Below are 16,800 nucleotides of genomic sequence, written 5' to 3' on the forward strand. Positions count from 1 at the left end.
ACTAAAGTATTTGGTAGTGATGGGGTAACTGTTGGCAAATTATTATTATTATTTTTAAAGATTTTATTTATTTACTCATGAGAAACAGAGAGACAGAGAGGCAGAGACACAGGCAGAGGGAGAAGCAGGCTCCATGCAGGGAGCCCAACGTGGGACTCAATCCCGGGTCTTCAGGATCAGGTCCTGGGCTGAAGGCGGTGCTAAACCGCTGAGCCACCCGGGCTGCCCGGCAACTTATTTTCAAATGGTTCAGGGGAAGATAAAAACCTTTATTTTTTAAAAAAAAAAGATTTTATTTATTTATTTGAGAGATTGAGAGCACAAGCTGGCGAGAGAGGCAGAGGGAGAAGCAGACTCCCCACTGAGCAGGGAGCCAGACACAGCCTGATGCCAGGACCCTGGGTTCATGACCTGAGCTGAAGGCAGACACCCAATGGGTTGAGCCACCCAGCTGCCCGGAAGACAAAGTTCTTGGTACTGCATTTGCAATCCTATTGTACCTTTGAGATTATTTCCAGAGTAAAAATAAATTTTCAAAAGAAAGGGAAAAGAGAAATTAGAGATAGTGAATATAGATAACTTTTTCAGGAAGTTCTACAAAGCATAGCAAACAAATGAGGCAGTTGCTGGAAGAGGAAGTGGGTGATTCAGAGAAAAAAAATTAAAATTTTATTTAAGATGGAGAAATAATACTGTGTTTGTACACTGATGGAAATGATGAAATAGAGAACCAAAACTGATGATTCAGGATGGACAGGTGGTGGAGCATGACCTTGGTTAGAGAGATGAGATCTGATGTACAAGTGAAAGAATTACATTTGATAAGAGTATGGGTCTCTTCAGATTGACCATTACTGAAACCCAGTTCTCCAGCAACCTCTCTAAATTACACTGGAAGTAAAGAAATGATGATCCTAGACAGTCCCAATGAAGGCCACCAAACTATGATTTTGGCTCTGAAAATGTAGGAGCCCACTCTAGGAAGACACCCTGACAGCTCTGAGAAGCAGCTGTTGGTAAGGATAAAAATCAGACCTAAGAATTTACAGCATGTAGGATATAGTTCTGTCTTCATTACATTCTGAAATTAAGACACATTTTAAAATTGATGTTGCAAAATGCTTTTCTCATCAGGCAAAGAAGTAAGCACTGACAGGTGGTCACTGCCTATATGTGGGAAGTCACATGTGTGTTAAGGAAATCAATCGTTCAGCCAAGTTCTTCAGTTGAGTTGCCTGCATTAAAGGCACCACCCAGGGTTGACTTAACTTTGTTGCTTAAAAGGACCTCAAAGACTGTGCTGCAATGGAGGCCTGAAATGGGAAGTTTATCATTGTCATAGGCCTGGCAATATACCCTAAGACAAAAGAAACTGCCAAACATCTGGGAAGAGATAGAATTTCCAAAGTAGGGGCACCTGGCTGGGTCAGTGGTTGAGTGTCTGCCTTTGGTTCAGGTTGTGATCCCAGGGTCGTCCTGGGATTGAGTCCCACGTGAGGCTTCCTATGGGGAGCCTGATTCTCCCTCTGCCTACGTTTCTGCCTCTCTCTCAGTGTCTCTCATGACTAAATAGATAAAACCTTTTTTTTTTTTTTTTAATAATTTTCAAACTAGGAGAGATTGGTCTGACATTTGTCTAGAAAGATCTTTTGCTCAGGTCAAAAGCAACTGGCCACTTTAAAGTCTTCATTTTTCTTTGAATCACTAATACATAATTTAAGTAAGAAAAAATTAAAATATTCAATTTAAACACTGGTGAATGCAGAGGAAACCTTAGTATTCTTTGACATGCCTTGGAACCATACTGAAAATATGAGAGGCATTGTGGACAGTAAGATTATTAAAGTCAGGAATGAAAGGCAGCAAGTCACCTATTGTCTCACATCATCATCATGCCTGCATCACTGCTGATGGCCAAAATGTAGTCTAAGGGATCTTTCTTGGGTGTGAAGAGCACCTAGGCTCAAACTTTGTGATACTAGAGGAAGTAAAATCGCATGGAGAGATATTGCCTTTTTTATTTATAAAATAATGAGTGAATATTCTTTTAAAATTTTTTTTTAATTTTTATTTATTTATGATAGTCACAGAGAGATAGAGAGAGAGGCAGAGACACAGGCAGAGGGAGAAGCAGGCTCCATGCACCGGGAGCCCGACGCGGGACTCGATCCCGGGTCTCCAGGATCGCGCCCTGGGCCAAAGGCAGGCGCCAAACCGCTGCGCCACCCAGGGATCCCATGAGTGAATATTCTAAGTAGTCCTCCCCTCCCTCTCCTCCATGGGGGTGTTAAACTAATGGTATTAAGGATTTTTTTGAAAAAAGGAAATAGAATAATATTTTTGAAATTAATAACTTCAAAAGAATTATCAAAAAAGTACATTATACTTCATTTACTCTATTTAATAATAATATAAAAAGATATTCAAAGTGTCATCCAAAATAGTTACATTTTTAAGAAAAGAGACTTCAGCTGGCCTGAAAACTGGGCTATTCAGAAAAATTCATTTCTTACAAATTTCAAATTATCAAGGTTTACCAGTACTACTGTAGCTCCTAGACACAATGCATAAGGCTAAGCATGTACATGATGCTTAATAAATTATCTATTGAATTTTTAAAAGTTATATCAACTCTCATAAAAATGAAATGTCAAGCTCAATTATTAACATATGTGTGAATTCAATTTTAAAGTTTTTGCTTCATTTTTAGCAAATTGAATGAGTTAGGATTGGCCAAGTATGAACACACAACCCTTTCCTCTTTAAGTCCTTTGACATATTATACTGATTTTATTATCTCTGAAAATACTATCAACTGGCCTATGAGGAAGATAGTATCTCATTCTCCCTAATAAATCAAATGCAAGCATTTTTTAAAAAAATATTGATTGATTGATTATATATATGTTTATATATATATATATATATATATATATATATATATATATATATATATATATGAGAGAGAGAGAGAAAGGAGCAGAGAGAGAACCTTCAAGCAGCCTCCCCACTGAGCACAGAACTGGATGCAGGGCTCCTATGAGATCATGACCTGAGCTGAAACCAAGAGTCAGACACTAAACTGACTGAGCCACCCAGGTGCTCCTCAAATGCAAGCATTTTAGGGGAGTGGTGTTAAAACTTTCATTTCAAATGCTAGAAAAAGATTTCAAAAGTCCCAAACCTAGGATATATGTCTCCTCTTTACTACCAAGCATAATGTCTTAACTGGTCCATTTCTCAGTACCATTTTCTGTGAAATTCAATTCCAATCTTTTATGAGTGAATATCAGAAAGATGATTTAATCATTATAAAATTTGGTTTAATAATTTATACATATTTGTCAGTTATGAAAATCAGTCTATTTTTATGTTGACCTGTTTTAAAGAGAAGATATATGATAGATTCTGGCTACTTATAATCAAACACAAGACATGAAACTCTTCACCTGTCTTCTCTTCATTTTTGTATTTCAATGAATTTTCCCCTATGACTACAGGTTTCTTTTTTAAATATTTATTTATTTATTTCAGGGGGAGAGAGAGAGAGAGACAGACAGAAAGAGCAAGTGAGTACAAATGGGAAGCGCAGGGGGAGAGGAAGAGACAATCCTCAAGCAGACACAGGGCTCAGTCCCAGGACCCTGAGATCATGACCTGAGCCAAAATCAAGAGTTGGACACTTTACTGATTGAGTCACCCAGGTGCCCCTATGACCATGGCTTTATTTGGCCAATTATACTCATGCTTGCAATTTCCTAAACCATAAATGTCACTGGAAATGTCATGTGAATTACAGCTCCTGATGTCCTGTTATATGACATTCTTAGTACATGAACTTAAAGCTACTCACTAAAAAAAAAGTTTCTTGAATCCCTGTAGCCCAGCACCCTGAAAAATACAGAGAAGTAAATGACATAGTCTTTGTCTTTGAGGACTGTGGTCTAATTAGAAAATTTTATTTGATGAAAATGAAACCAATTAATAAATATGGGCAGAATGGCAAGAAATTCATGGACAAATGGGGACTGGAGCTGACCCCTAACGGGAAAGTAAGATTTAGACAGGGTCTTAGTGGGCTCAAATTCCTGTAACAAAATATTGTAGAATGGATGGATTATAAACTACAGAAATTCACTTCTCACATTCTGGAGACTGAAAGTCTGAGATCAAGGTGCTGGCAGATTGAGAGTCTGGTGGGGGTCTACTATCTGGTTCACAGATGTCTTCTTACTATTACCTCACATGGTAGAAGGGTGAGGGATCCCCCTGGGGTCTCTTTTATAAAAGGGGCGCTAACCCTATTCATGAGGGCTAACCATCTGCCAAAGGCCCCACCTCCAAATATTATGATACTGGGGGCTGGGATGTCAACATATGAATTTTTTTGGAGGCTGGGGGTGAATGTTTGGGGGTTACAAACATTCATTCTGTAGTGGATAGGAAAAGAATGAGGGAAAGGGCATTCTCATTGAGGGACCCAGAGTAACCAGAGAGATGGGACTTTACATAGTATATTCTTGAGATAATAGAGCAAGTTGGAAAGCTCTATTAGGAATATTTGGGAGAAAGAAGAAATAAATGACATTCTTATATGGGGTCAATTGATGGAGTATACAATTAGTTAAGAAGCAATCATTTCAGACACGCTCCTAGCCTTGGCTTTATTTTCTTACATTTACATCATTTTTCATGATGCTGATGATGCCCACTGTCAAGGAGCATCTTTCCAGCTTACAGTGATTCTCACTCCTCCTTAACTGTCTAACCCTTTCCCATTCATATGGGTGGGTTAGCTCCTAGGAGCAATGCTTGTGCAATGTGGTTTGATTCTAATGTCTGTTATTGGGGCTGCAGATGGTTCACTCTTGCTAGAACAGACATGCCATTCCAGGAATATGCACTTGAAACTAAAAGGAATTGAATCAACCTATCTCTTTCTTCATGGAACTGGAAGAGACATGGGATCCTGGGAGCAGTGAGCAGCCATCATATGTGCCACATGGAATAGGCAGCTGAGAAATCTATTCTTCCCAGGAAAAGAAAGAGGCAGACACACAGAGGCAGAGACATGTAACAGAGCTCTCCAGTTTCCAGCTCTTATTCCTACTGCTTACCCAGCTATATTTCTGCTCTTGGAATCTGAGACACACTGTATCTTTTATTATCAATCCCCTCTTCCTGCTTAAGTGAACTTGGGCTAGGTTTCTATTATTAGAAACCCAATGAGGCCTAATACAGTGGCGAACAAATAGATTTACTGAAGTCCTGCTGTCCTTTACTTTTGGACATGCTTCCTCAACTTGTGCTCTAAGGACAAGCTTCCTTTTATCCATCTTCACTCGACATCAGTGTGACTACATTGCTGTCTCATACATCTGAGTGTCACAGTCTCTATGCCCCTCTCTCTCCTTGTCCCCAGATCCCTTCCCAGCAGCTTCCTTTGATTCTCTTTACTTTCTGTCCTTGAATGAAATGCTAACAAAGAAACACAGAAAGGCTGGGAGTGTAATTTATATATGCCTGAGGCTTATGAACAGATAATGGGTTCATTAGCTCAATTCTCTCGGGATGTGTGATGCAAAGGGATAGGACACAAGAAGGTTTAAAAATGAATATGCTATGCAGATCCTCCTACGGTACAGCTTCTCTCTGCAGCCACCCCTGCTGATGGGACTCTCAAAGCTCCAATGCCAGCTGTGTTCCCTGCCCCCCGCTCCTCATGGCCTCAGCCACAGTGGGCTCCGCCTGATGTACATAACACACTGCTGCCCGAGCTTGAAGAGGTCACTATCTGACTGCAGAATCACAGACGTGGGATCTTGAGAGAGAAGCCCTTTCTTGCTGACAGGATCACACAGGCGAAGTAGGTGGAGAAGCCCAAGGGCTCAGAAGCCTTTGAAGGGATTCCTAAAGGCAGAATAACCAAGCCCTAAACCAGCTAGCTGACAACTCTGTCAACAGTCGCAGTTTAGCCAACGGCCGAACTAAAAATAATCTGACACTTTGCCACAGCATGCCTGCCTGGCTCTGATGTGCAGGAGAAGTGCTGAAACACTAGCTGCTGCTGTATCTCCAACAATGCGAGGTCTAATGATATAGCAAGGGTCCAGAGGTTTGGATGTGAAGATGACCTAGGAAGATGACCACCTAGCGCTCAGTTTGTTAGATGAACACTTCTTCTCTCTTATAGTGGCGATTCCTTTGGTGTCTTCAGAAGTAGTATACAAAGGGAGTCAGGGTGTGGTGCTGGCTTCTTTCTGATAATATTTGATGATTATGCCTCTTGGATATCTTATTTCTATCAGTGATAGGTCTCATTCATATTTTTTTTGTAACTTCCTCCTAGACTAGGAGATCCTTGAGGGCAAGAGCCATGTCTTCATCTTTCTCCATCTCTGTATCTCTAGGATCTTACAAGGTTTGGCCATTTAAAAAGCTATCAATAAAATATTTATTAGACAAAAGAATAAAAGAACAACTGAAAATCAGTAAAATTCCAATCTTATGATGAGATGAGGGTCTGGGAAACCTTCACAAAGGATGTCATGACTGGTCTGAGTCTTCACGGAGTTGCCAGAGTTAATAAAGGATAGAAAGGAGAGTGAATGTTCCAGGCATTTGAAATTTCCATCAAGAGCACCAGAAGTGGCTCAGTAAGGCAGGTGGGCAAAAAGAGGGGATGAAGCTGAGAAGAAGAGCAGAGGCCAGAAGGACCTTGCATACTCTGCTAAAGAGTTTGAATTTTATTTTACAGGTGATGGGAAGCACAAAAAGATTTTCTGTAGGAGAGGAATGTAATACGATTTTCTTAGAGAAAATTGTCTTTGGTAGCAATGTGGAGGGCAATTGATGGCAGGCGTGGAAACAGGGCTGAGATGGGATTTCAGGGATCAACTAGGAGCCCCTGCAGTCAGTAATTCGAGTGAGGGATGAAGGAGGTCTGACTTATGGCTGAACAGACCTATTTCTGTCCTCTTCCTCCCACTGCCAGCTTTTCATCACCTCTAATACCATCACCTCCTCCTTCAGGAGATAAATCTGAGTATGCTGAGGAGTAACAGAAAAAGCCAACCACAATGATGCTTCACAACTACTTTTATCTTACTTGGGCCACCCTAAAAGGCAAAGTGACATTTTCCAGAAGGTCCATGGGCAAAAGACTCCTCTCTCCCCACCATTCCCAAGGAAGGACTAAATGATACTTTTGGATGCCATGGTCTTGAGCCACCTCATTTCCTGCAGCACATTCTGTGCCCACCTTCCACACTGTACTTTTTTCAGCAAGGGAATGAAAAAGAAGAGGCAAAGGGAAAAGAGGAAGGTGGTAAAGGAGCAAGGCAGATAGTGAGGACCTTTCATTTATCTCATTCATGAATAATAAGAGTTAGAGCTGCTGAGAGAAGAGAAGCTTCTCTAATTAAAAACAAAATGCAAAAATAAATAAATAAATAAATAAACTAAGCCTGGTGCCTGAATCATACCCCAAGAGATTCTAATTTAATTGGTATAGAGGGTGGTCTTGGAATTGGTCTTTCCACAGAGTTTCTGGGGTAATCTGAATGTATACAGGTGGACTGAGAATCATTGTTCTAGAGCAGGGGTCAGCAAAGTTTTCTGTAAAAGGCCAGAGAGAAATATTTTGTTTTATGAGCTACATGGTCTCTGCTGTAACTACTCTGCTCTGCTGTTATAGTGGGAAAGTATCCATAGACAATATGTAAAGGAATGGCCATGTTCTAATAAAACCTTATTTATAAAAACAGGCAATGGGCTGGATCTGGCTCATGAGCCTTAGTCTATTGACCTTTGCTCTAGAAGCATACTCCAAAGGTTGGGTGGGTTGTTCAGGTTGCTAACTCTGGCATGGAGAAAATAGGAGAAATGTTCTAGTTTTAAAAAAGAATTTGGGGGCAGCCCCGGTGGTGCAGCATAAGTTTAGCACTGCCTGCAGCCCAGGGCATGATCCTGGAGACCCTGGATCGAGTCCCACGTCAGGCTCCCTGCATGGAGCCTGCTTCTCCCTCTGCCTGTGTCTCTGCCTCTCTCTCTCTATGTGTGTGTCTCTGTGAATAAATAAATAAAAATCTTTTTTAAAAAATAAATAAATAAAAAAGAATTTGGCATTTGGAAGAATGTTCTAGCTTTATTTTAATAAAATGAGATATGTTTCTGAGTTCCATTTGATAAAGTACTTTCATTAACCCACTACACTGTTTGACTTCTTAGGGAGACCATGTGTGATTTTTGTGTTTTGAAGAAAAAAAAATCCAATGAGGTATTAAAAAGAAGATAATTACAACCCGAAGTGGTGAATAGAAAGATTAACCATGTCAGAGAGACACTTAACTGAGAACCTACACCAAGACAGAAAATCTAAAATCCAAATGAAAAATCAGTCAGTACAGAGTCAGGGAGGTCAGCTGGTGACCTGGTAAGTTTTGCAAGGTTTCCAAGCTCCTTGGCTAGAATTCAACCAAGAGCCTGTTTCTCATTTGTTTGTTTTGCTGTTATTGTTTTGCTTTGAATTCTATGTGGAGAACCTGTTTTAATTTATGCTGTTTTTTTATTTTGGAGAAATCTGGAGAAGGCACAGACACATGGGAAAATGAACTTTTGCCCAATTATTAAGTTTCTCTCCTGCTCTCACTGCTTTTTATCACTCTTATTAGAAGGGGTGTCAAGTGATAGATGGCTGCAAATCATGTTCCTTATAGTCAAGGCTCTAAGATCTATGTGGGTTATGTGGTCCTCACCTTTATCCTATCAATGTTGGCTTCCATCTTCAGCTGTTCTACCAGCTTCCTGGCTTGTGCTATGCTGGCGGTGTTGTTGCTGGCCATTGGAATGCTGGGTGGGTTTTTCGGATACACTAGGAAAGAAAACAGGAAGAAAGAATGCATCAGGGAATTCAGGAGCTGCCAAAAGAGCAGGTTCATCACGATGGGGGAAATTTAAAAGAGTGGCTGTGGTCAGGCCTGGCTCTCCCAGCTCTCTACATCACCAATCCAGGACCAAGCCTGATTACAGCAGACCAGGAGATGAGGTGTGGTTTTCCAAACACCCCACACACAGCCCCAACACACACACACACACACACACACACACACACACACACACACACACACCTCTGTACTTCCATCCCTTCTTCAGGGAAAAACAATGAACCATCAGTTAGAATAAGACATGCTGCTGAATTAAGAAAGCAAGTCATTAAAACTATCTTAATTTGTGAAATGAGTTTGAAATGGGAAGGGTGGCAGGATGCATTATTACTGTTGCTATTTTTCAGGTTCTACTATTGTCAGATACTCTGTTTAAGTGCCCTCAGGGGCTGAAGAATGAAAGCAAACAGAAAGGAATGGTAAATTATATAATCCTTTAGGACTAAAAACACCAAGTTTACAATGTTCTCCTGATGTGTTCCAATACCAGCTTTATAGTTAACTGTAACCACTTCAATCTATTATACTGCAGAGACCCTGCAAAGGATGTGTCGCTTTTCAGTGTTGTTTATCCAGCATTTAAAAATATAGTCTTTTCTCTCTATTCTATTTGAAATATGGCTAGACACAACTATTTACTTAACTCACAATTCTTCATCTGTAATGTCAAAGGGGGAAGGACTGCCATGTCTAAATTGTTAATTGCATCAATGAGTTCACCAGCAGAATTCTGTATTTAGTATAACGGACTTACTTACTCTTATAAGAGTACTTATAAATATGGAAATGGAACACAAATGTTTAGAGGGTGGAATTCATACTTATGTAAATTATGAGATGGTTTCTTTGCCTCTGGCTTTGCCAGATCACCTCCCCATCCTTTCTTCCACCTGCTTCAAGTTCTATCCCAATTTCATTCCTCTTCTAATTCTTTCTTGACCCACCATCTCAATTTATTTTTGTTGTTCATCTTGGAAAGTACCCTATTTTATTTTTGGTGCCCATTTCCTCCACATTCTGATCAGGTCTCGCTCTATGTCAAAGTGTCATATGCTATTTCAGGACTGTCTGTGTAAATGTGCCCTTTGAGGTCACTGGCACCCCACAGTGAAGCAATGTCTGAGAGCAGCAATTTAGCTAGAGTGCATGACCCAAGAAATGAGACGCATTAAAGCCTTACTTCAGTCAACAGTCGAATCTTGTTCTGAAGACATATTAAATAAAACCATGACTTACAGCTTTGGGGCAATATTTTTATCCAGGGATAAAGTAAAAAATCAGGCTACTATCTCAGAAAGGAAAGAAGATACATAGAAAACCCAGGGAAGGAGGTATAACCCACAGTAAGTTCAATACAAGACTGTTACTTATTCAGGAAAAAAATTGTTAATTACCAAAAAAGCATAAATATGGAAATTATCTTTTTTGGTTCTTATATCTCAACATCTTGTTCTTCAAGGCAATAGAAGAAATTACATATAACACTGTAAACAAAGAGGTCCCTTCATAGTGAGTGTTATTTTATAAAGAATACTGCAAAATCAGCCACCCCAACAGCATTTAGTGTATAATTGGAAGATAATTAACTATTCCCTCAAAAAAAAACACCTATTCCCTTAACTCATTTTCAAAGGCATCAGAGAATAAAATGGAAAGGAAGATTGAAGGGATTCTGAAGCCACAAAGATCTCTGAACTGTATTCATATCCTTGAAGAACAAGAGGAGGGATCTTTATGTAAAAACAAAAAAAACAAAAAGACTTTAACAACTCTGATTTGGGACCCCATCATTTCAAGCAGACTTCGTGCCGAGCACAGAGCCAGACACAGGGCTCAAACCCAGGACCCTAAGATCATGGCCTGAGCCAAAACCAAGAGTGGAATGCCCAACTGACTATGCCACCCAGACACCCTAAACTTTTAGAATTACTTTGGGCATTGTCTTCTTTTTCACATCCAGCTGCTTTCCTACAAAATTCTCCTCCTGAAGACTGAAAGCACTATAGAGTCCTAAGCCAATGTTCCAAAGAAATACGTGTTTTCCTAAAAAGTGTCTATGGTAAATAAGAAAAGTTAGTCTGTCTCCTAAGCTTGAGGTATTTGGACAATGCATCACACACAGAGACACACACATGCACACACTAAGAACCCTTTTCATCTTATAAAACTGAAATTCTGTACCCAATAACTGTAAGTCCCATTCTTTCCTCTCCTCAGCACTAGAAACCACCTTCTACTTTTTGTTTCTATGATTTTGGCTACTCTGGGCACCTTGTAGAAGTGGAATCATACAGCATTTATCTTTTTTTGACTGGCTTATTTCATGAGCATAATGTCCTCAAGATTCATCTATATTGTAGCGTGTGTTAGAATCTCCTTCCTTTTTAAGGCTGAATAATATTCCACTGCGTGTATATACATTTTGCTTATCCATTCATCTGATGAGAGACACTTTCATTGTTTCCATGTTTTAGCTACTGTGAATAATACTGCTATGAACATGGGTGGACAAATATCTCTTCAAACCCCTACTTTTAGTTCTTTTGGGTATATACCCAGAAGTAGAATTGCTGGATCATATGGTAAATCTATTTTTAATTTTTTGCAGAACAGCCATACTGATTTCCATAACAGATATACCATTTTACATTCCCACCAAAAGTGCATAAGGAATCCAATTTCTCATCTTCCCAGCACTCATTATTTTCCATTTTTGTTTTTCTGTTTTTTATTTGGTCGTAGTCACCTTAATGGATGTTAGGTGGTATCTCAATGTGGTTTTGATTTACATTCCCTGATGATTAGTGACATTGAGCATCTTTTCACATACTTGTTGACCATCTGCATATCTCCTTTGGAGAAATATCTATTCAAGTCCTTTGCCCTTTTTTAAAAAAATGTTTTATTATTTTTAAGTAATCTCTACACCCAATGTGGGTCTCAAATCCACAACTCTGAGATCAAGAGTTGTACACCCCACTGACCAGGACATCCAGGTCCCCCAACTTTGCCTTTTTTTGAACCAAGGTTTTGTTGTTGAGTTTTAGGAGTTCTGTACATATTCTGTATATTAATCTATTCTCAGATATACGGGGTTTGCAGACATTTTCTCTCATTCCATAAATGGCCTTTACACTCTGCTAATAGTGCGCTTTGATGCACAAGAGTTTTTAATTTTCATAAAGTGCAATTTTCTTTTGTTGCCCATTCATCTGGTGTAATGTTCAAGGAATCATTGCCAAAGCCAATGTTGTGAAGTTTCTGCCCTATGTTTTCTTCTGAGAGTTTCATAGTTTTAGCTTTTATGTTTAGGTCTTTGATGTACTTTGAGTTAATTTTTGTAAATGGTGTTGGGTAAGGGTTCAACTCCATTCTTTTGCATGTGGATATCCAGTTTTCCCAGCACCACTTGTTGAAAGGATTTCCTTTTCCAAGTTGAATGGTCTTGTCACCCTTATTGAAAGTCATTTAACCACATAGGTGAGGATTTATTTCTGGGCTCTCTGTTCCTAAGTTAATTCTAAGTCCCTATATATTTTATTGTTTTTGACATTATTGTCAAATGGAATTGTTTCCTTAATATCCTTCCCATATTGTTCATTGTTGGTGTATAAATGCTACATCATAGATTTCCAACAGGGAAGACAAAAACTTTTGTCTTTTGTCCCTACCTAAGTTGACAGCAATTGCATACAATGGGAAATGTTGTTGAGAAAAGGGTGTTGCATCTTGTGAGCATATCAGGCCAAGAGAAAGTGTTGACAGAGTCCTGTTAGGTGCTTAGGCAGAAGCATAGATGCATATCAGATATCCTTTGCTAATGTTCCTGTTTCACTTTATATCTGACAGAGATTGGGCAGATATTATTTTAAGAGGGAAGGAAATGGTTTGACTATACCAACCACTGAGATAGCTAAAAGAAAAAAAATTCTGCTGAAAAGATCACGTACACAAAGCTTTAACACACACACACACACACACCCCAAAAAAACCTTTAGTTAAAAAGAGAGGGTGATTAATTTCTATACACCACTCCCCCCTCACCTCATCAGCTAGTTTTTGGATTGCCTTGTGATGCACCATATTTTACCTTTGCAGGGGCCCAGCCTGGCCCTGGAACCAGAGGCCCACCTCAAAGATGCACCTGGCTGTGGACCCTAACTCTTCTAGAAATCAGTGGGGCAGAGGGAAATAGAGTCAGAGTCTGGCTGTCATGGGGAGACTCTAGATTCCAGAGCTTGCTTCCAGAATCGCAAAACATGTCTGGGAATCAACTGGGGTAATGATCAAATGCTGGTAGTGCTGGAGTGACACACTCTTCAGCCCAGCAATCAGTAGCCTGCCCTTCTCAAGTACTGAAATGGGTGGTTACACATCTCTGAATTTGAATCAGAGAATATAATACTGCAGATTAATTCTTTCAGAATTCTACAGCCAAGATCTCTTTTCAAGATTCTAACAATCGATCCTCTGGAAATTCCAAGTGGGATTTAACTTATTCTCTAAGCCTCACTGACAATGGTTCTCAATGAAAGGAAGTGCCACCCTTTGAAGTATTTGGAAATATATGGAGTGACCTGGGTTATGACAGTATTGAGGGGTATTGCACTTAGAGAGCAGAGGCAGAAATTCTAATGTCCTGTAGAGTGCCAGGCAACAATGAATTGGACTGCTCCTGGTCCCTCAGTGAGAAGGGACACTGGAAAAAAAATAGCCATAGATCCATGCATGAGGAATCTGCTCAAAGAAAGTAACTCCACAAGGAAAGGTTCAACTAAATTGCTTTTATATTATGTCTTAGGATCCCTATTACCTTCCCAGGGATGAATAAGTGTTAAGTGCTCATAATTCTCATTAGCATTATTATGCTTTATGGATATTTAGTCCCTGCTTATTTAAAAGAGAGCACAATCTCTTGCAATGTGCTGGTGGAATGAGATCATGCTGGGTCATATCTGCCAGTGAACAAAAAGAATACAAACAACCAAAGCTCCTAGAACAATTATAGAGCTTATGTGAGAGCGATTGGTAGGACTCTGGGAGAATGTCCTAATTATCCCACCTGAATTCCAAACCCAAGAATAATTCAGAAGGCATTTTATTCTTTTCACTGATGAGAGGAGCATCCCTCCCCCTGAACATGAGAGATAGGCTTGTTATAGAATAATAAGCATTAGATGAGTTTTCTTTTTCTAAAAATACATCCAGTATTTTAATTTCTTTCAGGAGGAACTTTTCTGTTAAGAAACCATACATTTTCTCGTCATTTAGGCTTGAAAGTAAACACACAACTCTTTATTTCTCTGGCACAAAGATAAATAAATGTTTTTGATAATGAGATCTTTGCCTTAGAGAGTATAGGTTAATTGTGGAGGCTCCCATTCTTTTCAGGTTCTAGTGGTGTTTTTTAAGCATGGCATTCAGGCACGCTTTCTTATGGTCTTTCATTTTAATTACCACTGTGTGTTTCTCAGAAAACACTGTGTGTTTCGATATTTGCAGTTGGTGCAAAGAGGGTTGATTTACTTGTTTTATATATTTACAAGTTAGGATGATATGGGCAATAAAACAAACAATTCTGGTCTACAAAACAAATCAGAGGTTTACAGTCTCTAGTCTCCCAGTCACTTGATATCTTTATTATTCTCATTTGTCAGTAAGCCATATCATTGGTGAGTTGTTGTTAGCTGCTTTTGAATGAGAGGACCAATTTCTAACAATTTCAATTTATAGTTCTTTAGAACCCCTATAATTAGTCACCTGGGTACATGTCTTTGCTAATTGCTCATACCTCTACACAAGTTTAGCTTGGTCATTTTGCCAAACTCATTCTTTGTTGTTGTTTTTGTTTTTTGGATCCCTACTCTATATGATTCTGTAGCAAGTAAGAACCCCATCATCAAATTGATTAGAGTATATATCCAAAGAGTCCAGGGAAGGGCTTTCACAGTCAGAACACAAGTGAATTTCTGAGTTGTTGCTGCAATGTGAATCAAACAATAATTGTAGAAACAGCCTGCCAGGTTTCAGGGTACTTTTTCTGTGAGAGATCTCTTCCTATTACCAGTTGGCTACTTTGATCTGAAAATACCAAAATAGCACATCTTAGTCTCTACTAATCAGCAAACACTAATTTCTTTTTGGTTATCCCACCACTAGGAATATTTTAAATCAATAGAGGATTTATTTGTGAAGCTTCTTGCTTCCCCCTCAACACTTTCAAGCCCCAGGGTGTCAGGGCTGGAATCCACCTCACATGTTCACTCTTTCCCAATCATGTGTTTCAACAACTGGAGCTGACACAAAGATATCTTCTGGGTGTCATAATGTCCTGGTTTCCTCACTTGCCTTTGCTCATTTTTGAGCAGCAGTGTGGAGGTTGGAGGTGGCAAATGAAAAAGATGAGAATGGGAAGGGGGGTGTCAGGGAGCGGGTAGAATAAAGTATGTCCACACAGACTCTGGCATGGGGATAGAAGGTATGAAATGATATCGGACACCAGAGGATGCTAGTTGGTATCTGAATAGGGGAGGAGAGCCTGGGGGAAGGAGAAAAGGCACAGAAAGATAACTTCCCCTGTGAAGACCCAGGTTGTTCATGAGCACCCAGAATGTAGAGAGCTAGACCCCACAGTGCTGGCTAAGGATGGCTTTGTAAATAAAACAAAACAGTAATTTTCTAAGCACCTTCCCCCACTTCCTCTCTCCCCTCCCCATGTTTCAGTGCTTCTCATTTCCGGGAATTTGATTTTACAGGCCAAAAGCTCTGTTCTTTTACCAGAGGACCAGGAACTCATACTAAAAATGAGTATTAGCTTATAAACCGAGGGCTTGCCTCGTGACAGGCCCTGGGCCAAGTTCCTGTTTGATCCTTACAACTCCGGGAAAGTAAGCACTGCATCCCTAGCTGGAGGAAACAAAGGCATGGATTCAGTCAGAACGTTAGAGAGAGGGGTGTTTCTAAAGCAAGCCCCCACCAGGGAAAGATGTTCTTTCAGCCCTTCTCAATTCACATTTTTAGATGCTACAGACTGATCCTAATCTGGGGGCTGTGGTATATGTTTGGCCATTTCACAAACATAATAGAAATTTTTACGGTCTTTGTAGTTACAGAGAGAGCTGATGAGAATGAGATGTGGTACAGAAGTTGTACCAAACAAAAATGCTACAGGGCCAATGGGGAAGAACATGAACCAAGGGAGCAACATATCAACTTAAACTCTACTCTGGACTATTTCCATGTGGTTTTGTTGGGACGTTGCCACTTACCAAATGGGAGAAAGACAACATTGCATCTAATTTCGCTCTACTCAGCATGGGAGCCGTTGATGCTGTGTAGGTGGAGAGTAAGACACAACACAGCTTCCCTGACTTACTTGGGTGCCAGAAACCATTATTTGAAATGACAGTGCTCTGTTTTCCAGTAAACTGCTGTTTTTGAAACAACATCTCTGTGAGATGTAGCCTTCTGCTTGGAAAGAGCATCACTGGTTAGCTGCTTTTAATGACTTTGACAAAAACATAGTCCTTGAAAAATGCTGGCTCAAAGTCATGAATTTCACAGATTTTATAAAATGAAACAACAATGAATAGACCATGTTGCAACTTAAAAATTACATGTGAGTTTTAGTTTTTACCTGAGCCTTGGATAATGCAAATGGCTATATCCACAAATGGGAGCTGGCATTCTTAAATGTTAGATGGGCTTTGTTCACTCCGAGGCAAAAAGACTCATATTTTGTATGGTATATGTTGGGTTTTCTTTAGGGAAAAAAAAAAGGAAGCCTCTACCATGAACCAGTAGGGTTTCAACAAAAGAGAAATAACGAGCTTGTTTCCATAGAAATGGCTCTGTT

General features: G+C 39.7%; 1 protein-coding gene across 2 annotated transcripts in view; it reads right to left on the bottom strand.

Moving 5' to 3' along the window:
• Positions 1-16,800, bottom strand: part of GNG2 (G protein subunit gamma 2) — a 114,109-nt gene that overhangs the window by 17,448 nt on the left and 79,861 nt on the right. For both annotated transcript variants that reach the window (XM_041759834.1, XM_041759833.1), the window contains exon 3: positions 8,757-8,872. In XM_041759834.1, the coding sequence (XP_041615768.1) occupies positions 8,757-8,843 (87 nt within the window). In that variant the 5' untranslated portion in view covers positions 8,844-8,872. The remainder of the gene's footprint in view (positions 1-8,756; positions 8,873-16,800) is intronic.

This window comes from Vulpes lagopus, chromosome 6, assembly GCF_018345385.1.
Source record: "Vulpes lagopus strain Blue_001 chromosome 6, ASM1834538v1, whole genome shotgun sequence".
Classification (NCBI taxonomy): Eukaryota; Metazoa; Chordata; class Mammalia; order Carnivora; family Canidae; genus Vulpes; species Vulpes lagopus.